The sequence below is a fragment of the Cygnus olor genome, chromosome 5 (assembly GCF_009769625.2).
Source record: "Cygnus olor isolate bCygOlo1 chromosome 5, bCygOlo1.pri.v2, whole genome shotgun sequence".
NCBI classification, from domain to species: domain Eukaryota; kingdom Metazoa; phylum Chordata; class Aves; order Anseriformes; family Anatidae; genus Cygnus; species Cygnus olor.
This window is the reverse complement of record NC_049173.1, coordinates 11,545,429-11,569,888: the sequence shown is the minus strand read 5'-3', so window position 1 is coordinate 11,569,888 and position 24,460 is coordinate 11,545,429. Positions and strand designations below refer to the sequence as shown.

The window sequence follows — 24,460 nt, the reverse complement described above, 5'->3', positions numbered from 1 at the left end:
CAGAATCACAGAGCCTTACGTTTCCACTTTCATGTAACATTTCTAAAAGTTAGACCGACCTCAAATAGTTAATCACTTGTTGCAACAGCTTAGGAGCTGTTTTACAGAACACTTCCTACAACTATTTTGTTGCGTTAAACATCCACAAGTTACTATTCCAACATGCAATATTAAATTCTGACATGCTCTTTTGCACTGTTTTGTTTTTTTTTTGGTGTGTTCTCTATTGATAACGTGATTGGTAATTATAACTATTAATCCTCCAGCATGTATTGTACGTTATATCTGTACTTTAATGTAAGCTTTAAAGCTAAGAAGAAAGCTTCTAAATGCATATATAATAAAAAGCAAAATATTAGCAGAAGGTGAACCAGTTGTCCATGCAAGCTGAGATATTAGCATTAAGCATCCGGAGGGTTAAATGTTTTAAAAAATATGCCATAAATACGTTGTTTAATTCAATGCAACTGGAATTACACCCTAGAAGCCTCCTGGGAGTGTGAGCTCATTGGGTTAGAGGGAAGGCACGTTGCCCCCACTAACACGGTTGCTGCACCTGAGCACGGTGGGAGGCTCCGTTAGACGCTCACGGTCTCTCCGTGTCTCCTGGGCTTTCGAGTGCAGTGGACTCTGCATTTTCTCTGCCTTTCACCTCTCGTTGCTTTCTTTGGGTGAAGCAATGCGCCGGGCTAGTATACATCTATAGTCACGGGCGACAAATTTTCACCAGCCGGCCGGTTAGCTCAGTTGGTTAGAGCGTGGTGCTAATAACGCCAAGGTCGCGGGTTCGATCCCCGTACGGGCCAGCAGAGTTTACTTTTTCCCTCCCTCCTCCTTCCGCACGGCCAAGGCCGCCGTCCTTCATCTTCCCGCAGGGCCGCGGCGGCAGGATGAAGGGCAGGAGCCGCCTCCTGCTCCTCCGAGCGCTGCCCGGGGGAGGGCGGCAGATGCGGCTCCCGCCCGCTGCCTGCCAAGATGGCGGCTCCCGAGGAGGGGGGCGCGGAGGCGCCGTCGCCCCCTACTCCTCCCCCTCCCGCTGAGGGGGAGCCCTCCGGGGCGGCCGTCGCCTGCGGGGCTCCCCTCGGCGAGGAGGAAGAGGAGGAGGAGGAAGGCGGGGAGCGGCTGCAGCGGAGCGTGGAAGCCGCCGGCGCCGTCCTTTACCTGCGGGCGGAGGGCGCGGGGCTGAGCCCGGAGCCACCGGGGGCCGCCTCCGGGAGCCCTCAGCCGAGCGCGGCGGAGCCGCCTCCCCCTCCTGGCCGCCTTGCCGCCGAGGAGCTGCGGCGGGTCATCGAGCAAGTCAGCAGGGCCCAGGAGCGGCACAGGGCGCCGCCGGGGGCCGCCCCGCTTCCCCCCGGGGCTCCCCGGGACGCCGAGCCTGCCGCCGCCCTGCAGCTGCGGAGCGTGGCCCTGCAGCACGGCCCGGCCGGGCCCGCCGCCCCGCTCCTCCCGCACGAGGTAACCGGGGAACCGGGGGTGCCTTTTGGGGGCGACCCCGGCTGTTAGTGTTTCTTTAATTTGTGTATTTTCTTCCTGCTCTCACCTGGGTGTAGCGCAGTGGGGTTTGGAGTAGCTGCTACCACCGGGGTTTCGGTGTGCTGAAAGCAGCCCGGGCAGCTCGGAGGTGAAGCACAGGTGGCTTGTGAGTGCCCTTCTTGAAGAAGGTGGCAGAACTTGGGCTCCCAGGCGGTGTTTGAGGTTGTCGAGTGGTTGGTTTTGAGCTGAGGTGGAAATTTGGAAGAGGGGGAGAGAATAGGAAGGAGATGGTTAAGAGGAAGCACACACTACTGCTCATCGTCTCAAAGTTCTCCTGAACAGAGCACTTGCACGTCCTGCATCGGGTGTGTGGCCTGTGCCATTTAACAGGCTGGAGCTCTTCTGCCTTTGGTTTGTTGAAGGTTATGAACCTGCCTACGGGATGCCATTGACTCTGCTCTTCCAGAACAGGCCTGCTTGCAGGAAATGAAGCTGTAATGTCACCCACGAGCAAACTTCACGTGCTTTAGCTGAACAGCAGTTACACCGGTGAACATGCAGGAAAGCACATAGCTTGAAGGAAGGGAATCTGCTCCTTGACATTAAATCACTGCTTTGATGCACTGAAATCAAAAACTAACAGTGTGTACTCATTTCTTCGTGCCTTCCTCTAAGGGCATGTATGAATCATATTGATAAATATTGGCTTTATTTAATTAATGCTGTATTTGTGTAACCTAAACTCTTTTTTTTTTTTCCCCCCCCACAAAAGCAGCTGGAGCCCATTTGTGTCCAAGTTCAGCCAGGACAGATGAAAGAAACTGAAAGGCCAATGCCATCATTGGCACCAATCCAGCCCAAAACTATAACACTGAGTCAGTCGGTTGGTAGAAATTCTAGCATACCTGGACTTGGCATTATTAATCCTCAGATAATTAGAATACAGCCTGTTACGGGAACTGAACAGGAGCAGCAGCAGATTTTCCTACATAGTTCTTCCGAGTCTCCAATCCAATTGCTTGTGCAGAGACCCTTACCGTCTCGTGGATCAGTGTCTGTAAACAAGACTGCTACAAGTAAGATGCTAAATGGGCAGAAAACAGCACGTGCCACAGTATCAACTACAAGGTCTTCAAATATTACCATGGTTGCAGCCAGCTCAACAAATACCCTGACACCATGTCTTGAAAAAAAACAAAAAGACAAGCTAAAAAAATCTTTGAAAGTGAAAACCCGTTCTGGACGGATTTCACGCCCTCCAAAATACAAGGCTAAAGATTTTAAATTCATTAAGATGGAGGATTTGGCTGATGGTCATCAGTCTGATTCTGATGACTACTCTGAACTGAGCATAGAAGATGATGAAGAAGGAAAGGTGAAGGGAAAGGATGCATTATTTAATTCTTCAAATTATAACCTGAAACCCAAAATGTTTAAATGTCAGACATGTGAAAAATCCTATATAGGGAAAGGAGGATTAGCAAGACATTATAAACTTAATCCAGGTCATGGACAGCTGGAGTCTGCACCTCAAAAAATACCTTTAAATAAGCCTAATGGAGTTATATTTGTGGACAATCCCTGTGGAACAGGAGAGGAAACGATGAGTCCAGCACATTTGGATTCAATTGCTGTCACTTTTACTAATGAAAATGCACTACCTACCAATTTGGAAGAAACCGTTGGTTCACAGGCTGGAGGACAGGTAAAGTGTGTTACAGCTGTCAGTTTTGTAGAAAATAGAAGGGCAGTTTTAATAGCTGCATACTGTACTCGTTCATCTGAGTTTCTGTTGACAGTGATATATTTTTGAAGAGACTGAAGGTAGGGATCTAAATATGTGTGAATTCAGTAGTGCTCATAGGTAAAACATGCAAGTCTTGTGCTGCTCAGAATTATCCACTGATATGCTAAATTAAAGACATTTCCCATTAAGGTGTTTGCAAGAGACAACAACCTGATTTTTTTTAAATGTGTCAGGAATAGTATTCTTGCACAGGAATATAAAATGTTCACTGAGCATTCCTTTATCACTGGCTTTCTGACGCGCAGTTTGCAGATTGAAAAAAATTGGTCTGCATAAATAGCCTTCTTTTCTCCATACAAGAATGCTATGTTGTTCAGTTATATATAGCCTTTTGCATGACAGACAGCAAGACATCATCTGCTTTATCAATTTCTGTTACTGAAGCATTTTTTTGTGGTAAAACTTATTTGGAATTGGACAGTGGACCACAGCTTTTCCTACAACAGGTTTTGAAAGTGAGGCTTAAGTGAGTTTTGAAGCGAGGCTGCAGTTCATCCCTGCAGACTGAACACTTTGAAACTTGACTCTGGCTTGGAAGCAACTTCAGCTGCATTTTTCTATGATGTCTTAAGCTGGTCAATTTAAAGTAAAGTTTCTCTTCAAAGTACAGTTATCTCTTCTCTGACCAATATCTTGCAGCAAGAGCTGATACAGTTGTTGCCTAAGAAACAATACCCTTTTTAGCTGTAGCAATGTTGTATTTTTACTTAGAACGGAAGCTGTTCTCAGAAACATGAAAACTTCAGGTCAAGGTGCTAACACAGCAAGCAAAACATCTCATCCTCTGTGCTTTTCTGTCATCTTTAGAAAAAGACAGAAGCACAGAATACTGACGTCTGCCGCCTGTATTATTATATATTTATTGCCCTGTGCAGCACTTATTTTACCCAGGATGAGAAGAATTCTTTAAGTAAATAAATAAAACACTCAGAAACAAGCAAACAACAAAAAAGCCAAACGTGGATAATCTCAATACTATTACTGACTGCTAGATTGCTGTCGTACCAGTTATCTTTAACTAACAAATACTGATTCTACAAATTTGTGCTGTAACTCATTGATTTCTTTATAATTTTTGGCCAGGTAAATATTTCCCAGAAAGAATAGCAGGATTACTAAAACTGGTATGTTGAAAGATAGAGGAAGGCATACAAGACCCCCATGTTCAACCTAGTCTTGTGTTTAGAACTAATGTAGTAACTTAATGTATGGGTTAGAACTGGTGTCATTTTGGCATTTTTATAGCTTTCCTACTTATTAGAGTAGTAGGAAGCTACTGAACATTAAGGTGAAAAGGTATTGATAAAGAAAATAAGCTTGAACTGTTGTTCAAGCCTCTTAAAAGAATACCGGGACATTCTTAGAAATTCTAGCTTGGAAGTGAAGACGACATCTTTAGTAAGAAATCACTACTTTGATCAGTGAAAATTGCTTTGCACTGAGATCGCTGTGATAATTTAAAAATAGAAAATGTACTTTGAGGTTTGCCTTGTGCTCTTATAACAGAAGCTACTTAGCTATATTGGAGATTGGGAAATATGTTTTCACTTTAGTTATTGGGCTAGTCATTGTTCATGGCTGCCCAAAGTTTTTATATTTCATAAAATCTCTATGCTTTCACATGGTTGCAATGAGAAACAATTTTTTTTGGTTGTGTTTTACTGCTAATTAAGGTTCACTTCTATAACCTCTCTATTCACAGAGGCAATATTTTGCTTCAAAAATACTAAGCATATTTAACAGGCATAAACAACTCTAACTATGTTCCCCTGATCTCTGTATTTTGTATGGTAATTTGTGGATCAAAAACACTAACTTTATGAATAAAAGCATATGTACGTTGCTGAGGTAGCAGTCTTACTAACGTGTTGAATTTCTTCTGCAACTTTCTTTGTAGTTATGCTTGTATCCAACCTTGCATTTGTTTAGTGTACTATTTGTTTTTTGTGTAGATGAAGAATTCATTGTAAAACGTTGCCTTCCTTAAAACACTGTTTCAAATGGTGAGTAAATACTTTTATTTTTCTTTTAATTAAGAATTGTAACTCTGGAGAAAGCAGGCAGCTGATGGAAGAACAACAAAATGAAAGCAGTTCAGGACTCCGGGGACCCGTAAAACCAAAAGGACCTGGAAGACCCAGACGACCGAAGAGACGCGGTCGACCAAGGATGGGTGGAAGATCTAGGTGCTCTGGAAGGCTTAGCAGACCTGGTCAGTCCCCTTCAAAGTCACTTAGTAGTGTGTCAACAGAACACAATGTATTCAGAAGAAAAGCTAGGTTAAAAGAGGTATGGTTCTCTTCTGTAATTACTTCATAAGTATCTCCTCCCCCACCTTTTTTAAATGTTTGGATTACTTCAAGGATTTATTTTCAAAAAGATTGATAGTTGATGTTCTTGTTTACTGAAAAGATGAAAGCCTAAGACATTTTCTAAGAAGAAAATATTAAGTTGGTTTTTAGGGAAAAATTACTTCCAGCAGAATGCTGGACAAAGGGAAAATGGGAACTCTGTGTGGAAAGGGCCTTTTGACATGTAGATACTCTCGCTTTTTTTCTGGAGAAGAAAAGTTACTAGCTACTATTGTGCATCTACTACAACACAATCGAAATAAACTGAACTGAAGCAACATTTTAACATACACACAAAAAAGCACTTGGGAGAGGATAGAATGAGGATTAAAATCTCTGCACCTAATATGATTTTCTGTTTGTTTCGTATGTGGTGTTGAAGATCTTTAATGGCTCCTGAATCTACTAATGTTGCTCTTTTTCTGAGTTTGCAACGCTTGTGGGACTGAGTGTTGTCTGTAAATATGTGTAGTAACAGCTTTGAGGTATTTTTAGTTTATCTCCTGGTGTTTAACTTATCTTCTGTTGTTCTATTTGCCTTTATTCTTAAAGCTGCTAAAACTTAAAGTATGTCTGTGTGTGCCCCCCACCCCCTGCCTCCAAAGGCAAACTTGTTCCTAGCTTGCATTTTTAACAGCAACTGCTTATAGGACTGACAGTGTGCCATGTGTTGTCTATTTAAAATAGAAAAAAAAGTCACCCTGATGTAGGATACCTTTATGTACCTTGCAGAAGAGTAGCAATATTTTATGTTCAGAATGTGGGATGCATTAACCTCTGGAGGCTACTTTGCTCTAATAAACTCATTATGGCTTTTCACAGCTAATACAACAGTGTGATAACGAAGACTTGATGGAGCTGGCTCTCCCACGTCTTACAAAGCTTGTTACAGTCTATGAATTCCTGTTGATGAAGGTGAGGTTATTTTATCTTTTTAATGTAAAAATGTTAAATTATTTTAGAGCAACCTCCGTTAATATACATTAAAAGATTCCTTTAGAGAGGTATCTGAATTTCCTAAGTTAGCATTGTGCAGAATATAGATGTTCTAGATACCTACAGTTTTACAGAGGTCACGCTTCAGTTTTACACAGGTCTCTTGCTGATAGGTCTCCTGATAGAAGGTATTTGCTCTCCGGTTCAGTGGCGTTTTTGAAGATTCTATAGTCTTTTAACTTGACTGCTAGTATTTTTAAATGTTGAACAAAACGATAGATTTTCATTTCATCTTATTTAAAATATATAGGGTGGAAACAAAACCTTTCTTCTTTTATTTCTAGGTTGAAAAAGGGTATCCAGCCAAAGCTTACTTCCCAGATGTGTATAGGGAATTTGAAGAGTTGCATAATATGGTGAAGAAAATGGCTTATGATCACCTCAGTAATTCTGATTTGCTGAGTTGCCAGCAGCCTGTTGAAATAAAAGATGCTAAGGTAATAAAACGCTCTACTTGGAACTGTGCTATTTCTGCTCTTTGTCTATTTTAGATGCTTTTTAGATGTTTTTATATTTTGTCTGATAAGTTTTGTTATCCTGGTAAAGTTATTTGAACAAGGCATATTTTTTTGATAAGCAAAAATAGTATTGCAAAAAGTACAATAAGCAAGCAAAGAGAAAAAGTAAATCTATAACAAACCTACAGTTCTAATGTATAGCAATGTATAAAACCAGAAACTGAAAAATTAAAAACAGTTCTAACAGTACTGATTTCTGGTATCTGTCTGCGTATCTAGGGTAGGGTAGCATGAAGCTGTTCGTTACTGCAAAGTCTGTTTAGCATTAAAAGTACATTGTGATATTTGATTAGGAGGGAAAAGGGCTATGTTTAAATTGAGTGGCCTTGATTTAAAGGGGTAAGTGGTTTCATTGCAGAATGAGGACAAATGGAATGCTTCTGTGCAGTTCAGTCATGCTAACAAATTCAAAAGGTAATGAATACATTGATAAAATTGCAAACCATTATTTCAGTAACTCTTCAGATTCATTGTTGATTTGTGTGTGTGTGTATTAATATGGATCTGTTTATCCTTAATTTGGTATATATTCCTCTTGATTGGAATAAAACAGATCTTTGCACATAACATGTTCTTGGTTTTCCCTTCTGTTTTGCATATTATGTCCAATAAAATTTCTAAATGATGTGCTCATATGGGTACATCTGCCCTGAACTTGCAACTACAGTGAGAGGAGAGCATACTTGAAAACTTAAAATAGGGAAGGTAGAGATAAAAATTTTGGTTTGTATAGAAATCCAGGTTAACAATGAACTTCTGCATGGGCTGTTAGTAGTGCTTAATATTTTTTGGAATAAATCATGACGTTCACTGTATGTATTGGAAAAACTTCCTAGAATTACTGCCTGCTCATCTAACTATTTTGTAGCTGACCAGTTGTTTCTGTTTTGGAGAAATGAAGTTGCACTGAGTAAAGGGATGCTGTCGATACCAGCAGTCCCAAATTTGAATCTGTTTCTTGCTTCTTTTCAGTTTTAATGTGCCTTCTTAATATAGGGTTATGCTTTCTTTTAAGGAAACAATAAGTGTGGAGAAGTTGTATAGTAGCATACCTGCATAAGGATGAAGCACAAGAATGGGAGTTGGAAAAAATATATAATCTTTAGCTACTAACAGATACTTTTAAATAGCAGGACTTGCATGTTTTTTTAAGTAATGAAGAGCCTCTACAATCTTCTTTATTAAACCCTGCTCTTAGTAACTGTTTCTGGATTCTATATATAACCACTGTACTCCTAATTCTTTTGAGTTTGCCCGTTAATGTTCACCTTCAAAAGAAGGTCATGTTCTATTAATATGGAAGCTAGCAGAAAACATCAGAGTCTAAATAATTCTTTAAGCTGTAATGACTGGTTGTCAGATTGGAACTCTGTGTACTTCTGGTTTAGCTTTAAGAAAATGAATTGGTATTTCAGTATTTTTGTGTTCAGACTAGAGAGGCTAACTTTCACTTTTTTTCCTGTAACTGTCTTGAAAGGTTGCTGAATCACTGGGAATTACAGAAATACTCACTGGAGAACAAAAGGTGCAAGGCGTAGACTCTTGCTCACAACATATAATTAAAATGGTTAGAGAGCAAGTGCCTGTGGAGATACTGGGACAAAAACGGTTAGCTGAGGTATGGAATGCTTTTGTGAGAACTAAAAATGAAACCAGAACATATTAAAGCTTGTTGAAATAGATAAATATTTTATTTATAAATCATACTAGTATTATCTGACTTCTGGTTAAGTAAAAAAAGGTAACCCACAGCAGGTTCAGGTGTTGGAGAAGCGGTTGCAGTGCTAATTGGTGGTTGGTAGGGGTGCACGAAAACAGCTCCTTTCTTTCTAGTAAGTCAGTTCCCCACATTTGGTCTGTTGGCAGCTGGATCAGGGAGTGTGGTCTGTTTCCTTTTCTTGAAAGTCCCATCTCTACGGTCCTTCCCCTCAACTGTTCTATTTTTATTTAATTTAGAGTTGTTTCTGTTGGAGGATAAGTAAGACTAGCACTCTTCCGTTTTCTGCCCGTGCTTAGATTTGAGCTGATCTGTTCTTCTTTAACCAAACAATGCTGGACAAGTTGTTCACAGCCCTTTACTGACATTGGAGAGAGAGCTTATAGCAGGTATCATGCCATACAGCTAATCACAAAGGCTCAGAGAGAAACTTTGATACCGAAGCCAGGACAGACCGTTTCAACCAAATATCAAAAACTATCAGTGGTATTTTGACTAAGTGTGAGAGCTGTGTTTAAATCCTTACCTCCTAGGAAGTCCTTCTTTCAGTGCAAAGTCTTGTTTTCAAGGAGAGCATTAGTTCACTGCCGTGAAGTGCCCACAGTTAGTTTGTGTTCTTTTCCAATATTGTTAGCTGTTGTGGTGGCAGCCAGTTAATTATGTCTTGTATTGACAGAGCTCAGGGGAGGAACTGTTGCCATCAGCCAAAAGGACCAAGTTAGAAGACGTAATGGAGAATGTGAATAATGCTTATGCCAGTCAAGATGAAGTGAAAGAAAAGAGTGGGAATTTATGTACACTCTTTGAAAAAGATGGTAACCTCTTCCCATTTTCCAGTTCTGTTCTGTTCATGGAAGAGCTGAGCGAATCTTTGTTCTTCAAGCTACTGTGTTTTTTGTCTTAAGGTTTCATTTCTCAGCTTGCTTCCCGGCTTCTTCAAAAAGCAGGTTTTTAACTGGAAAGTCCTCACTGCAGTATTGAGAGATTAGTACTGTCCTCTGCTGCGCGTTTCATGAACGCTTCCTGTCTGCGCTGTTCCTTAGAGCAGAGATAGTGCACTGCCTCTGTGGCAGCAGGGGGAGAGTAGAGGAAGAGGAAGCAGTGTGTGTGTCTTTCCTCCTTGCCCCAGCAGACTGCAAGAGTGGAATCATCAGAGCTTTGTGTATCCTAGGGGAGGGGGAGAGCTGGTGCAGGCTGTCCTGTATCCCAGGGGAGATGGGGGAGCTAAAGGCTGGAATTGAGACACCATTTTGCACAACAGTCTTTGGGCTGTCTTTCTTTTTCTCCCAGTTTTATCTTTATTCCCCCTGCTCCTCAGGGTGAGTGGATTAGAGAGGAAACAGAGATGGGTCCCCACCTGTAATCTCCCAAAACTGCACTGGTCTTTCATTTCAAAGTGTTGCACTATTCAGAGGCATTGCGATTACTGTTGTGAAAGATGCCAGCTCTTACCCATCTCGAGTAAAGTATATAGCACTTCCATCCTCTTGCTTTGTACACATCTTTTTTTGATGTTGCTGTAAGCTGCTTTTCTTTTGCCCTTTGCATGTCTTTGTCAGTGGTTGCTTTTTTTTTTGTTTTTGTGTTGTCCTCTATCCTTCCCCCAGTTTATCTTTGTTTCTCTGGAAGGCTCTCTGCATGACGATGCTTATTTCTTGTTATCTTACGGTTTTCTTCTGGCCTATGAGGTTGTTGTTTTATTGTTGTTTCACTTGTACGTGCTAGTAGGGCTTTTGCTAGTCTACAGTACAGAAAGTTAAAATAGTCCTTTCTGAGCTGTTAGGCCTCCTTTGTGGTGCAGTGGTGTCTTTCATAACAACAGAAGAAAAACCTCTTTGTTCCTCTTGATCTTCAATAAAAATTGATGGCTCAAGCTACTACTGCTTAGCAGATACCGTTCAACTACCTGCTAGGCTTATGAGAGCTCTTAGTCCAGGTCATGTAACTGGTAAAACACACTAAATTTCTAGTGTTTTACCCCTTCTGTCCTGGGGCTGCTAGCACAGCTCATTAGATATGTAGTAATTTGACTTCTCTAAATCCAGCATGAGCTTGATTTACCAAGAGAATTTTTACCAAGTTTAAAAGCTTCTGTCAGTTTAGTAATGGTAATGAGGATGAGCAACTGACAACCTTGTGCCTGGAATATTCCTTCTCTCTTAATGTTACTGGCTGTGTGCCAGGTAGGGGGTGTGGGAGGGGGAACAGTTTGACTTCCAGCTCAGGTTGTTTTGGGGATTAACAGAAAAATGCTGCTTCTATTGTAAGGTCCTTTGTTACTGAAATACGCAATATTATTTCACTATCCAAAAAGTACCTTAAGTGTTTTTATACCGGCCTTCTCATTGGGAAGTGCTTTGAAACTTTTCAAAAAGGCTTCAGGCTTGCTAATTTAGGGGAGGAAAGGAGGGAAGCAGTCTGGCTTTTCCTCCAAAGTTATAGCTGAAAAAATAACTTTTTGGACATGCAGTACTACATTGCCCAACAAAATGCTATTTCTTTCAACTTTTCAGGTTTTAATCCATTAAATGGAGAAATCCTGCTTTCAGAAGGTAAACATATCACTTGCTGCACAACTGGAAGCATATTACCAGTGGAGGAACAGAATTTGCTTGTAGGTTCCGAAGTTAGAATCAGTGCTGAAAATTCAGGTGCCTTCTCTCAGGCTGTGAAAATGAGGATAGAGTATTCCCAACCCGTAGACGCACAGGGACCAGATACTGCAGGTGACGCGTCTTTGCTGCATACTGAAGTCGTATTGCCTGTTGAAGCAGACGGCTCAGCAGAATTAGTTCAAGCACACTTCGTGAGTGAGAATACAGCAGGTGGACTGTCAGCTCCTCAACTCTGCAGCTCTGTGTCAGAGCACGCAGTGGACATTCAGACAGCTAACTTGCCAGTGAGGGAAGAAAATGGTCTCAATCAAAAATATCAGACACTGCAAGAAGAAAACCATGTTTTTGCTGTTAAAGGGCATTCTGAGCAACTTCACAATGCAGATACGACTGAGGAAATGCAGGAGCTTGAAAAAGTGTTTTCAGCAAACGTGCCAATAAGCCATCCACACCATGCTCAGACTGAGTCGCACCAGAATCCTGTCCAGGAAGTATCCCTGTCTGCTCACATGAACCAGGACTGCTCTTTTAAAAACATGGGTGAATTTTCTTGTGGGACAGGGGAACAACATGAGCTGGAGAATACAATTACTGTAGATGAAACTGTAGCTTTTGAGATTACTGAGGAGAGCCATGATTTTTTGACTCAGGGACATGAACAGATTTTTATTCAGACTTCAGATGGGCTTATTTTGTCTCATCCAGATACTGCTGTTTTGTCTCAGGCAGAAGGCATTGTCATTGTAACTGATTCTAATGGTACTACAATGCACATCCGCACACCTGATGGGATACCTTTGGAAACTGTGGAAGCACTACTGGCAATGGAAGCAGATGGCCAAAGTGAAAATGTTCTGCTTTCGCAAAGCGAATTGGAGCCATAAATTAGAATACTGTACATGCTTTCTTCTGGAAAAGACTGTCTATATAAAAATGTATATTTTTCTAATGTGAATACTGAGATAATTGAAATTTAACTTATTTGTAAACGGTTTCTATGCCCTATACTTTTTATAACTTATGTTTATATAAATCTAAAACCATTGCAACCAAAAGTTCTAGAATTAACACCGTTCTATTTGCTCTATATGTTGGGGGGTGGGCGGAAAGTGGAAATCTGTCAATCCAAAAACTGTTGGACTATTCCCTTTTGTTACATAATTCCTCTTCTCTCTAGCCATCTAAATGCAGTAAATTGTACTGCTTTTTGGCAGCGATGTGCTATGTACTGGCAAGCTGTACATGGGTAAAATAAAAACTATATTAAAAATATGCATTTTTTGTGATGTTGAGAATACAAAACAGTGCTGTTTTGCACTTTCTTAAAGCTAGCTTGAATATTCATTAGCATCTAGACAGGGTGTACATAAATCTGTCTGTAAAAACGGGTAGTTTCAAATACAATCCACACTTGTGCATTCTGGGAACAATGTGACAGCCTAACTGATCTTCATTTAAATAACACTAGGCTAAGCATCCACTGCTTAGAGACAAAAATAGCCTCAAACAAGAATTAATTTGTACTGAACTGTTGGAAATATATTCACGTGTTCTTGCCTAATGTTCAGCCATGCCTCCAACAGTTGCTGTTACTTGGACAGAAATAGGAAGGTGCATAACTACTAATGTGAATTTCCTTAATGCAATACCAATTTCTTTTCTTTAACTTTAGTGCCTGATAGTCTCTTAGTTGTTAGTTTCTATTATACTTTTTTTTTTTTCCCTCCAGATGAAGCATCTCATCAGTTCTAAGCTTTGGCCTTCCTAGTAATTCTACACTGCCCTGTACTGTTTAATCATAATAAAAATGTAACCTTGACTGTAATCCCTGTTTCTCCATGCAGAGAGAAAAGCTACCAAATTATTTATTACTTACTGCTATTGTGTGTAGTAATAAAATGGCATTTATTGCTTGGATGATATTTTTGTGGGCATTTCTAGCTGCTGCTGATAGTCTTGTCCAAGGCACTACCTCTCAGAAAGCTCATCAGGTAAAAAAGATCAGTCCTAAATGACCAGCATCTTTATTTTGTTCATGTGCTCTTGTGAATATTACTGAAAACTGATAACATACCTTTAAAATGTGTGTGTTGCCTCATTGCTAAATACAAATGAGAATGCTGAGATAATTGGACAAATCAGCTAAAAATACCTGCATGCAGGTAATTGTTCTTAAATATTGATAGCTACTGAGTAAATTTATACTAAAATTGAATCCACATGAGAGGGACAATTTAGAGATGAAACAATCTGCTCTGTAATATTCCTTTAATACTTTTTTTTTTTGTTTGCCTGAGTTGAATGTTGATTTATGATTAGGCAGGACACTGCATTTTATTAATGGATGTGAAAGATGTCATTATTTCAGTGAGTTCCTGTCTGGTTCTTGGGTTTAAGGAGTTTTTGTTGGGTTTTGGTTATTTTTTGTTAATTTGTTGTTGTAGTTGTGTTTTCTCTTTTAGGAGGTGGTAATGGCCAGAAGTAATTACTTTACAAATGAAGATACCATACAAAGTAGGGTTGTGCTGGTCTTTCCAAGTCTTAGATTGCAGTGAGCAATTCTTTATTACCCTCTTTCATACTATCTAAACTACATCTGAGGGCTCCAAATATAATAATGAAATTTTTAGAACTATGACAAAACATCCCTGCAATAACAATTTTGCAGTAATCTTCTGTCCTATAGCAGTCAATGCACAAAGGGATTCCTTCCTGAAGAGCTTGTTTCTTCTAAGAAACAAGAACAAACCACCATTTCCACCTGTGCAGAAAATGAAAACTCGCTTCAGTTCTTCCTTTCCTACTGATTTGTACATGCTGGGAAATACAATATACCTACTCTCATCTTAAAAGAGCAATTCTGTAAGTGAACCAACCTTGCCTCCTTGCAAAATACTTCTGAAGTATGAAGGTGTTTCCATAGTGACAAGGGTCTGGCCCTACTCAGATAAATTAAGGTGGCTGTTAAACCACACGGAATGCTTGCAAGGAGCAATAATAAAAACTAGCAAAGCTGTTCATAATTGATGGTATTCTCGAGCTACAACAGATTTTTTTATTTTTTTTTTACACACTAGAAATTTTGGCTTAGAATAGAACACTTAAGCTGTCAGAAACAACCTTTATTGAACAGAGCAACACGCAAAAGAAAACTTTTCCAATTCACATATGTCTATTCGGTTATTGCAGGCAATTCATGCATCTCCCTTACCCAAGCCTATGAGGTTTCAGCTTGAAACTAGTTAAGCAAAAGTGACCATACGTTTCCTACTAGAAATCTGTTCCTGAATCTGTCACTGTTAATTAGGTTTTTATAACGTCAAACCACAGCCATTGTGGGCATTTCATAGCAGTGTGCACTTAATGTTATTTTTAGTTTAAATAGTTGTTTCAGGGAGAAATCAAGGGTAACATCTGTCAGAGCACAGCAGTGGTTCAACAGCACTAAGGAATGCTACAGCAATTGAGTGAAACGGAAGACTGGAATTGGAAAGCAACATTTCATATAGTAGCAGGCCATATAGGCAATCACTAAGTGGGAGGAATTTGCATTATTAATCATAATTAAGTAGAAAGGCCTAAATTCACTAGATATTAAGGATTTAGCTTAAAAAAAATGATTGAACAGCTGCAGAGTTTGCAAGTTGCAATACACTTTTGGGAAAAGTCCTAATTTGCAAAAAGAACCAAGCCTTTAATAACTGTTGGCAAGCATAGCAACTTTTGCATGCCACCCAGGTCTGACATAATGGTATGCTGCAGCGATTATGCCTTTAGGAGTGAAAGCAAACATGGGTATTGAATTCCTTTCAGCATTTATCTTTTTCATTAACTTCCTCCTAAACATACTCTCTACTCTCTTTGCTAAGAAAACCAAAAAGCAGCATGAAAAAGAAAAGCAAAAAATTGAACTAACTATCTTGTTATGTAAATTTCTAACCAAAAATGCAAAAAGGACATGCCTTTAAACCAAAACCATCAGAAATCTTTAAACCTTTAAACCATCAGAAACAGTAACCCAAGGAAAAGCTCCCTGAGTTCTATGACAGGAAGCAAACAATATGGTCTAAGGACATAACCGAAGCAGGGCTGGCTTTTATTCAGCAGAGCCTTTCATGAAAAATTGCAATGAATCAAAAAAGACAATGTCTATAGGTGTGCAATAGCAAGTTGTACTAAATCTTCCAAATGTATTAGTTCAGGCTTGGATCACTCTTCAAGAGTAAATCACACTATAATCAAAACCAAACCAGAATTTACACTACTGTCTACAACAGCTTTTCAGGACCACATACCAAATAATGTGGATCCTTTTAGATTGACTTTTAGATCCTGCCTTTTGTGCTCTCTTTTCCCTTCCCCCTTTTATAAACTAAGTACAAGAGTGCTGGCCCTGTTAAGTCATGGAAAAAAACACGAGATCAAGAAGCACTGAATCTCTATGGTGAGAGCAACAATGTAGGTAGTTTACACTGTCAGGACTTTGAAAGTAGTGAAATTATTTGTTCTAGGTGTCTATGTGCATTAATTCCCAATCTCAGACCACGAAGGAGTGCTCACCTCTCTCTGATTAGAGAATTTAGCCTTTATACAGTCTCCTACGCAGGCTCTGTAATTACACTTGGTAAAGCAGCCAAAACCAAGTTGTCCCATGCAGAAGAGAGTAACAGCTGAGATGAAGTAATAAATACAAACAGAAAAATGTTTTTAATAAGTTTTACAAAAATTCAACTTACTTGGTGAGCCTTGCAAATTTGCCATTTCAGTTTCACGTAAGCATCATTAGAAGCAAGGCAAGCAACATTTGAAGTTCTAGCACTGCCTGTGTCCTGTTTCCAGCAGCATGGCTTCGAGCAGTAGTTTGCTGCTGTTGTCTATATAAGGCTGGTATAACCATGACGATAAATAGACCATCATCAGATCCTGGTCAGCAGAATGAGCAATTTCTTCTACAATTGTTTTCTTGAGTTGTAGTTCCTTCTTGTACATTTCAGAGAGCTTCAGCGAAACCTCATCTGAAATGGATTGAAAAACCAAGCACAGTGACCATAACAAATCAACAGTTCCCTAAATGTTGAATTACACCTGTACTATGTTGATCATTAAAAGAACTCTACCTTTACAAAAACTGTTCCCCATATTTATACATCTTGGTTTTTATGATGTTTGTATTCTTAAATATAAAATGCTAAACATTTTCGTCAGTTTTCAGTTTTCGGCTATACTTTTAACCACCTGTGATGTTGCTATGAATTGTATTTTAATTCTAGAATAAGCAGTGGTATTGGTTCTCAGGACCCACTGTAAAACTAGCAGTTACTACATCTTTCCTTTTAAATAACTGAAATTTGATCATAAAATTTTGCAATGCTATCTTGCAATACAAGCTTCAAATTTTAGAGTCACTGAGTGGTTCTATGATTTTATGTCCTCACTTGCTGTCAGGCCCTTTACCAACACATGATCACCAGTAAGTGATACCAGTAGTGAAGAATAATGGTAAAACAAAACAACAGACAAAACCTGAAGTGCACAATGTAAAAACTAGTATTTTTACTAGTTATGTTAGTAATGTCGATAGGGGGTTTTAAATACTTTTATATAATTATCTCTTTAATTGTTTGACTTTCTAAAAAATAACCTCACAAAATAATTTTTAAGAGTGACTGATCTTTGTTTCCAGCTTAGCCTGAACTACCACTACTTTCAAGAGGATTTAGTCATTCACAGAGTAGAGAGCATCACTAAATGATTCAGTCACAAGGAGTGTTTTGACAGCAGTTGTCTTTGTCATTCTTACCCTTTTAAGCTGACAGAAACTAATATGTAAGATTTCTGATAGTTTGTGGTAATGAAGTAAGAAGCAGGGCTTCACAAAGGCATAACTGTCATGACTTCACAGAGAAGCCAGCTGGTTTGCATGCAGTTAGGCTCCTCTTGAATTTTTTAGAACTGCAGCAATAGCAGTTGGGAGGCAGTACCTTTTAGTGAATGTAAAAAGGACTGATATTAACAGTAACTGAACATTTCCTTACTTGTCTTGACTGACACTGTGATCAGAGCTATTTCTCTTTGACTGCCTGAGAATTAACTGAGGTGTATCTTGTTCTCTGCACTCAAGGATTCCATTTCAGTGTCAAGTAACAAGTCATTCTGTAGCCTACAGCTTAACACTACCAAGCTGCAAATATGTCCCTCTCTACAAAGGATGTGGCTGTTGCAGCTTGGACATTGTAAGCTGCTGACAAGCTTAGTTTTATGCTGTAGTTGTTGCATGTCAGACAATGCTTGGCAATTCATACAAGCAGTCATCAGCAGTAATCCTAAGCCAAGTGGTGCACTCGTGTGTTTATTGATTAGTCAATTATAAAGGGGACTGATTCACACTCCCTCTCTCCAAGGGAAGACATCCAGATAAAAGGGTTTATTTTTCAGTTCTAAATTAGATGACATCAACAACACAATGCATTTATCTAAGATGATCAATATTTTACTTACAGAAGTACGGTGTGGGCCACGTGTGAAATAGGGGTGCTGTGCTATTCCCAGCTCTGTGGTGGAATGTTTCTAAGTCACAGATTGCTTTAGTAGTCGAAGAGAGCTTTTCCATTTTCAGCTGTATTTTCGTCTGAAAATGATGAATGTGTAATGCTAATGAACATACCAGGAACATTAGGCTACTATAAACTTGAACATCTTTTTAAATACTCTTTCTGACGAATTGACTTAGTCTTAACATTTCTAATTCTTTTTTTAACTCCAGATGGGAATCAAAGCTGGAATTTATATACAAATTTAATGTGAGATACCCTAAAATTTCAAACACTCCAGATACGAATTAGTGATTCTGACTTTGCATAATTCTTTTGCTTTACCCCCATGCAGAAATACATTAAAGCTCCCTCTCATTTTTTTATATCTCTTTGGATTTTTGCTATAAATTAGAACTGTGAAAAAACATCAGACTGTCTATGAACAAGTTTGGCACAAGCCCTATAAACACATGCTTTTTTACAATACCACGTCAATGTGACTTAAATCTGATTTCAAAAGATCAGCTGTAGGTGTGAAAAGCAGTTCAAGCTATGACTAGCAATATATCTAGGCTGATTGAACAGCTTGCTGTGAAAAACAGGTCATCCTGTCCACCTCTTTCGTGTCCACTTGTCTTTGTACATTACCTAAGGGGACTGGTATTTACAACAAAATTGAACTCACATTCACTGTCTTTAAGTCAAGAAGCTAAGATACAGGTATTTCTGTAAATCTGTAAGCTTACCAGCCTACCAGGGTCAAAAGAAATGAAAAATAAAGTGTCTGTAGTAGCTATGCTTAATATCCAATATAGCACAGGCTGCTTAGACTCCTGCTTAGACTCAAGAGTAATAAAAGCTGCATCACCCTTGCTCATCTGAATACAAACTATCTCAAGGGAAGAAAAAAAAAAAAGGAAAACCTCAAATTACTGTTGCTTTTTCCCACGGATCAAAATCTTAGGAAAATCTAGCTGCTTTCCTGCTTGTTCTAAATACTGCTCTGGTATCCTGTCTGTACAAAAAGCATACCTATTGTCTTTTTAATGGACCTCCACAATGGCTAAAGGCTATAAAAGCCATTTTTACTAAAAATTTTACATTTTGGTATGGGGCAAAGAAATTCCTTTAATTTCCTGTCAAAATGAAAGGTGACATTAATTCCTGACAATTTATCCACAAAGAAGGTGGGTTGCATAGTAATTATCTTACTCTACTCCATAAAGAAAGAGTTCTGCACAGAAAATGCAGGTAGGCAGACTAAAAATGTAATTGCTTTGTCTGATCAAAGATAGCTGCACTGGATATCACAGTAGATAAAACACTGCTGTGTGCTTTAAGTTGTTTGCTTTCTTCTAAACAGAGGGAATATTCAGGATGAGAAAGAAGACACTAGGTGCAGTTTTAGAATGGACTTTTGTATGACTTGCTTTCAGATCTCATTATAAATCACATTATAAGGGAAGAGTAGAATTATAAGCAGAAGGCAGATGTAAAAATAATTTTATCAAGCAAATAAATGGAGTGCACTGGATTTATAATCATTCAGGTCTGAAGCCAAAGAATTATGAATAAAAATCTCAAAGTTTCTGTTACAACAAATATTTGAGGTCATTTTTTTATGTCATATTTGAAAACACTTGGAACTGATTCATACTAAGACTGAAAAATGAATATTACCATATGCTTTAAGGTCTCTAGTAGTTCTGCACAGCATTTGTCCAATTCTTCATTGTATTTTGGAGATGGCTCTTCAGATTCTGTAGCACTGTTATCACATGCTATCTCCAGTTTGTTATCTTGAAATCTAAAATAGAAACATAAGGCAGGGTGAGCAACTGCATACAGGTGTACTCAGGCTGTGCAGACTTAAAATCCATGTGGTCTGATCACACAAAATCTCTCAGGCTGTTCAGGAGAATTCCAACATAAAATAGTAAATGACACAGCTAGCCATGTGAGCAATTGAGGCTGGTATCACAATCTTCAGAGGAACATAGAATTATTCTACTTTACAGCATGTGCTCAAAAAAACAGTTGCAAATGTTAAGATAACACCTCTTCCCACTATACCTTGCCCCTGTGTTGGAAGTTATCCATCCTCTCATAATGGACAAGGAGGAATGTTTGTCAAGGCTTCAGCTAGCCCAGTTGACAAGCAGGTACCTCACCACAAAGTCGCTTTCACTGACAGTTTAAGTTAAGACATTTAATGCAAACCATGAGCAGCTAGTTTGCAGGTATGTATCTCTTGTTTTGCAGACCTTCCCCCATAGAAGCTGTAAACTTTGACAGAGATGGAGTTGCTAGAAAGAGAAAGCAACATCTGACACCATTTCAGCAGAATACTCTTGAGCTTGTCTGTCAGAACCCTGTCAAACAAACCCTGTTCAACTGTCAGGACTCTTCAGAAGCTTCTTCTCAGAACCCTGCTTGTTATAGATTTGTCTTCACTGCACAAAGACATAGCTTTACTAAAGTTACTTTTTTTTGTTTTGTTTTGTTTTTATTTTTAAATCATCACTGTCATAGCTTTTTTTTGTCTATATAAATCACTGATTCTTCCTTATAATCTGGTGAATTCTTGCTTCAGTGATATTTGGTAATATTGGCATGAGTGTAAACATACAAGAGAGCTCTCTTGCATCTCTCTTGCAAATTTCTGTGGCCATCGATTTGTAGGATTAGACTCTAACTTTGTACATTACGTAAATATTTTAAATAGTCCTTATGCTTGACTATGTATAATAAACATTTTCTATTTCTTGCAAATACCACTACATTGAGAGATTATTTTAATCTTTATGAAGCATTTACATCTTATTTGAATATAAACAGTTTACGTAACCAAAAAGTGCAACGGCTGAGTTTGATCTAAGAGCTAGCTAATCCACTCTGACTTGTTCTTTCCCCAGTCTACAAAAAATCTTTCTTCTGAAGAAAACAGATTAGTTTCTCAATGAAGGCAATCCTTATGCTGTCTTTACTAGTATATGGTATTAGCATACTTACTGCTCACTAATCTTCATGTTGACTATTTTGTTTGCAGTAGTAAATCCATTATCATTCAGTCTCTCCCATTTCATCATTAAATTATGCCAGTCTGCTGCATTATCTTTAATTTTTCTTGCACTGACAGATAAAACAGGTCTTCTTGGGGTACTGTCAGCAGGACTCTTTGCTACAAGAGAAAAAAAAAAAGATTCAAGCCATTTAAAACATACAGAAACAAATCAGTGTGCTGCCCTGCAGGTGCATGTATAAATGTTTTCCTTGCTTTATTGCTAAAGTAAAATAGAATTTATATATATTGAACTACAGCAATCATAACTTCAATCATGAAATCTAATTCCTTACCTACCAGTTTTGTTACAAGATAATCATATTATTAAAAAAATGTAACTCTGAGATGTGATGTTGTAACATGTACAGTAACGGTTTTGTAGTACTGATTGCTGTAGTGGTCATCTGTCAACATATTTTAAGCTCATTTTCATAAGTCAAATATTAACTCAAGGTATGACAAAAAAAAGTCACAGTAATGATGACTACATGCATGTAAGGTTCCTGCCACGAACACCTGAATTAACTCAGTACGCCTATACATGATCTAGAAGCGTCAGGGAGAAATTCTGGTCCCACTGAGGACAGCGGGTGCTTTATCACGGACCACAAAGACCAGATTTTGAGACGTACACACCAGTACTTGATGTAGTTGTGTCTATATTTGAGATGTACCATACAACTACTCTGTTCACAAGCATCAACCCCCCTGTCCCACCAAGGAAGGGGGCCGCACACCCAGCTCTTGCAGTTCATTAACTGCTCCTACTGTATTTGCAGGGCCATTTGAAGGCTGCCGCACATATTAAGTGTCCACACACGACAAGACACTGCTGTCACTCGCTTCTCCCAGTGACACGAGCGAGGCACCTTCCTCAACCCCACACCCCTCAGTGAAAACAACACGCCAGCAAGCCGGGAAGGAAGAGACAGACATTTTATTCGCGTATAGCAGGAAGCACCAGACCCCTGCCCCGTTCCCCCCACCACCCCTCGCTCCCCCCCGCTCCCCCCCCGGTGCCTTGCAGCCGCCCGGGGGCTGAGGCGAGCAGCCTCTACACGGGGCCGGGGCCATGGCGGCGGCACTCACCGGCCATGGCGGCGCCCCGCGGAAGTGCGCTCACGTCCGGCCCCGCCCAGCCCCGGCCCCGCCGAGCGCCGCAGGCAGCCGGGGGCCGCCGCCGGTGCCTCGGGGCCTGGGCAGTGCCGCGCTCCCTCCCCGCTCCCCGCCCGGAGCAGCCATGGCCGCCCCCGGCTCCTGACGAGGTGAGCGGGGCCGGGAGGGCGGCGGGGGGGGCCCGCGGGAAGGCGGAGAGGGGGGTGCGGGCCTCGGGGGGGAGGGGGGCACGGCGGGGGAAGCTGGCTCGCTGTGCGGGGAGGTTTGGGGAAGGAAGATTTGGGGAGGGAAGGTTTGGGGAATTAAGATTTTTTTTGGGGGTACCAGGTGTCCCGGTTCGCTAGAGTATAGCCCGTTGCCCCGTGCCCCTTCGCCACCTGCGTGTGCGGGGCCCCCGCGCCCTCCTTTCGGTCTCTGCCACCCAGTACTGATTTTTTTTTTTTTTCCTCTCTTTTCTTTCCAAAGAAACTCTCCCGAGCCAAACTGCGGCGTTTCGCGGGTGGTGTGGAGCTGTGTGTGCTGCCAGCCCGCTAGCTGGTCGTCTGCCTGCCGGTGGGACAGTGGGGAGCCAAGTTCTGCCCTCAGCCAGGTGATGGTTTCGTTCTGCCTTCAGCTAGGTGATGGTTTTGTGCTCCCCTCGGCTTGGCTGTGGCTTTTTTTGCAAAAAAACTTTGGAGATGTGGCATTCAGGTGGCCTGGTCCTCAGGCTGAAAACGTGAGGAGTGTCTGAAAATAACACTTGTAGCTGATGGGATCTAGCTGTGATCAGACTGCTGTGTTTAGCAGCAGTTATATATATGAATTTGTCCATGGTCTGAAGACCTTAGATTTAAGTTTGTGTTTTTGTGATTTTTATTTTTTTTGGTCAAAGAATAAAAAATAACAGAGCAGATGTCCCTTCTGTACAGACAGGATGCTTGGGCTCAGAGAAATGCGATGACAGCTTTAGCCTCGTGTACTGAATGTCTGGCATATCCTGCAACTGAATCTGTAACCTCTAAGTATCTGTTTAACCATGGGATTATCTCTGACATTAGCTGTCTGTGTAAGGCAACACTGAACCTTATTCCCACTTCTGAGACCAGAGAAAAGGAAAAGTGATTCTGTTTTTCAAAATACTGCATTTAATGCAGTGTTTAAATGCTTGTGGTCTCTGTGAGTTGAGAAGGAAGGGCTCTGTTTCTTCTGGAGATAATTTTTTCATGTGTAGCATATGGTATTTTTCTCTACTGTATATCTGCTGCAGGCTAGCTGCTTAGCACAATCTGATTTGTTCTAAATGGCTCTTACGTACTTCAGATAACTGCTGCTGACCCGGTGAACGTGTGGGTCCATTCCAACATCTGGCTGCGAAAATAGTTTTGCCTTTGAGTAACAAAATGAGAGAAACAGATAAAACATAATCTAATGCTATCAACAAATAGAAAGAAGCTGTATGTGATGTATAACTGTAATTGGAAGGATGTTGGAGGTTTTAGGCTCAATCAGAGGAGAATCATTGCATTTGCACAGTGTTTGAATGTATAGGGCTACATTGCAATTCTCTACTCCTTTATACATTCGTTTGGTGCAGATTACTTAATTAGCAGTATTTTTAGTAAAGTGATGATTTGAGCTTTCAGTTATGTTTTCATACAAGCAGTGCAAGTGTTTTGTTAGTCTGTAAACTACTCAAGATGAAACTAATTTGTATGATTACAAGAAATTACAGTTCATTAATACAATTCTTGATTGTGTGGGGTGAATGGGTTATAGAGAACAAAAATAAATTTTGCTTTTTATAACTTTCTCCTCAGAGAGTTACAGAATGGCTTGGGTTGGAAGGGACCTTAAGGATCACCCAGTTCCAACCCCCTGCCATGGGCAGGGACACCTCCCACCAGCCCAGGTTGCCCAAAGCCCCATCCAGCCTGGCCTTGAACACCTCCAGGGATGGGGCATCCACAGCTTCTCTGGGCAGCCTGTGCCAGTGCCTCACCATCCTCATGGCAAAGAATTTCCTCCTAACATCTAATCTAAATCTCCCCTCTTTTAGTTTAAAACTGTTTCACCTTGTCCTATCACTATCTGCTTGTGTAAAAAGTTGCTCCCCAACTTTTTTATAAGCCCCCTTTAAGTATTGAAAAGCTGCAATGAGGTCTTCCCAGAGCCTTCTCTTCTCCAGGCTGAACAGCCCCCGTGCTCTTTGGGTGGCATCGCTTCCTTCTGGTGTATCGACTGCACCACTCAGCTTGGGGTCATCTGCAAACTTACTGAGGGTGCACTTGATC

The 24,460-nt window shown here is 40.3% G+C and overlaps 3 protein-coding genes and 1 non-coding gene across 7 annotated transcripts in view; 3 read left to right on the top strand and 1 right to left on the bottom strand.

Annotated features, from left to right (window-relative positions):
* The first annotated feature begins 732 nt into the window (after positions 1-732).
* On the top strand, positions 733-806 carry TRNAI-AAU. Its single transcript has one exon. It is a non-coding gene; the product is annotated as a tRNA-Ile (tRNA).
* Positions 778-15,756, top strand: ZNF839 (zinc finger protein 839). 2 transcript variants are annotated; one of them, XM_040559991.1, is made up of 8 exons: positions 778-1,455; positions 2,249-3,178; positions 5,318-5,569; positions 6,454-6,546; positions 6,912-7,064; positions 8,623-8,763; positions 9,539-9,677; positions 11,376-15,756. In XM_040559991.1, the coding sequence occupies exons 1-8, from the start codon at positions 976-978 to the stop codon at positions 12,359-12,361; spliced, it is 3,174 nt and encodes a 1,057-aa protein (XP_040415925.1). In that variant the 5' UTR covers positions 778-975; the 3' UTR covers positions 12,362-15,756. The 2 variants fall into 2 exon arrangements, with proteins under 2 accessions (XP_040415925.1, XP_040415924.1); XM_040559990.1 differs by having other exon boundaries at positions 2,246-3,178.
* Positions 11,378-24,460, bottom strand: LOC121071608 (cyclin dependent kinase 2 interacting protein). Of its 2 annotated transcripts, XR_005820712.1 has the most exons (7): positions 24,455-24,460; positions 22,164-22,192; positions 21,023-21,191; positions 19,691-19,817; positions 17,976-18,105; positions 16,214-16,492; positions 11,378-11,800 (listed from the first exon to the last, which is right to left on the bottom strand). XR_005820712.1 is itself a non-coding variant. In XM_040560005.1 (6 exons), the coding sequence occupies exons 2-6, from the start codon at positions 22,168-22,170 to the stop codon at positions 16,290-16,292; spliced, it is 636 nt and encodes a 211-aa protein (XP_040415939.1). In that variant the 5' UTR covers positions 22,171-22,192; positions 24,455-24,460; the 3' UTR covers positions 14,585-16,289. The 2 variants fall into 2 exon arrangements, 1 of the variants encoding a protein (XP_040415939.1); XM_040560005.1 differs by lacking the exon at positions 11,378-11,800 and having other exon boundaries at positions 14,585-16,492.
* Positions 22,204-24,460, top strand: part of TECPR2 (tectonin beta-propeller repeat containing 2) — a 43,766-nt gene continuing 41,509 nt past the window's right edge. Inside the window, exons 1-2 of one of the 2 annotated variants that reach the window (XM_040559989.1) lie at positions 22,204-22,339; positions 22,656-22,807. The gene's annotated coding sequence lies outside the window, so the exon portion shown is untranslated. The remainder of the gene's footprint in view (positions 22,340-22,655; positions 22,808-24,460) is intronic. The other variant, XM_040559988.1, reaches the window with a different exon arrangement.

Bases quoted from the DNA above. Each gene is read 5' to 3' on its own strand.
- ZNF839 (XM_040559990.1), top strand. From the start codon at position 976: ATGGCGGCTCCCGAGGAGGGGGGCGCGGAGGCGCCGTCGCCCCCTACT. The intron at 5,570-6,453 runs GTATGGTTCTCT...GGCTTTTCACAG, and splicing joins GAAAAGCTAGGTTAAAAGAG to CTAATACAACAGTGTGATAA. The intron at 7,065-8,622 runs GTAATAAAACGC...CTGTCTTGAAAG, and splicing joins TTGAAATAAAAGATGCTAAG to GTTGCTGAATCACTGGGAAT.
- LOC121071608 (XM_040560005.1), bottom strand. The intron at 19,818-21,022 runs GTAAGTATGCTA...TTTCTATTTTAG, and splicing joins AACATGAAGATTAGTGAGCA to ATTTCAAGATAACAAACTGG. The intron at 16,493-17,975 runs GTAAGTAAAATA...AATCCATTTCAG, and splicing joins GTGGCCCACACCGTACTTCT to ATGAGGTTTCGCTGAAGCTC.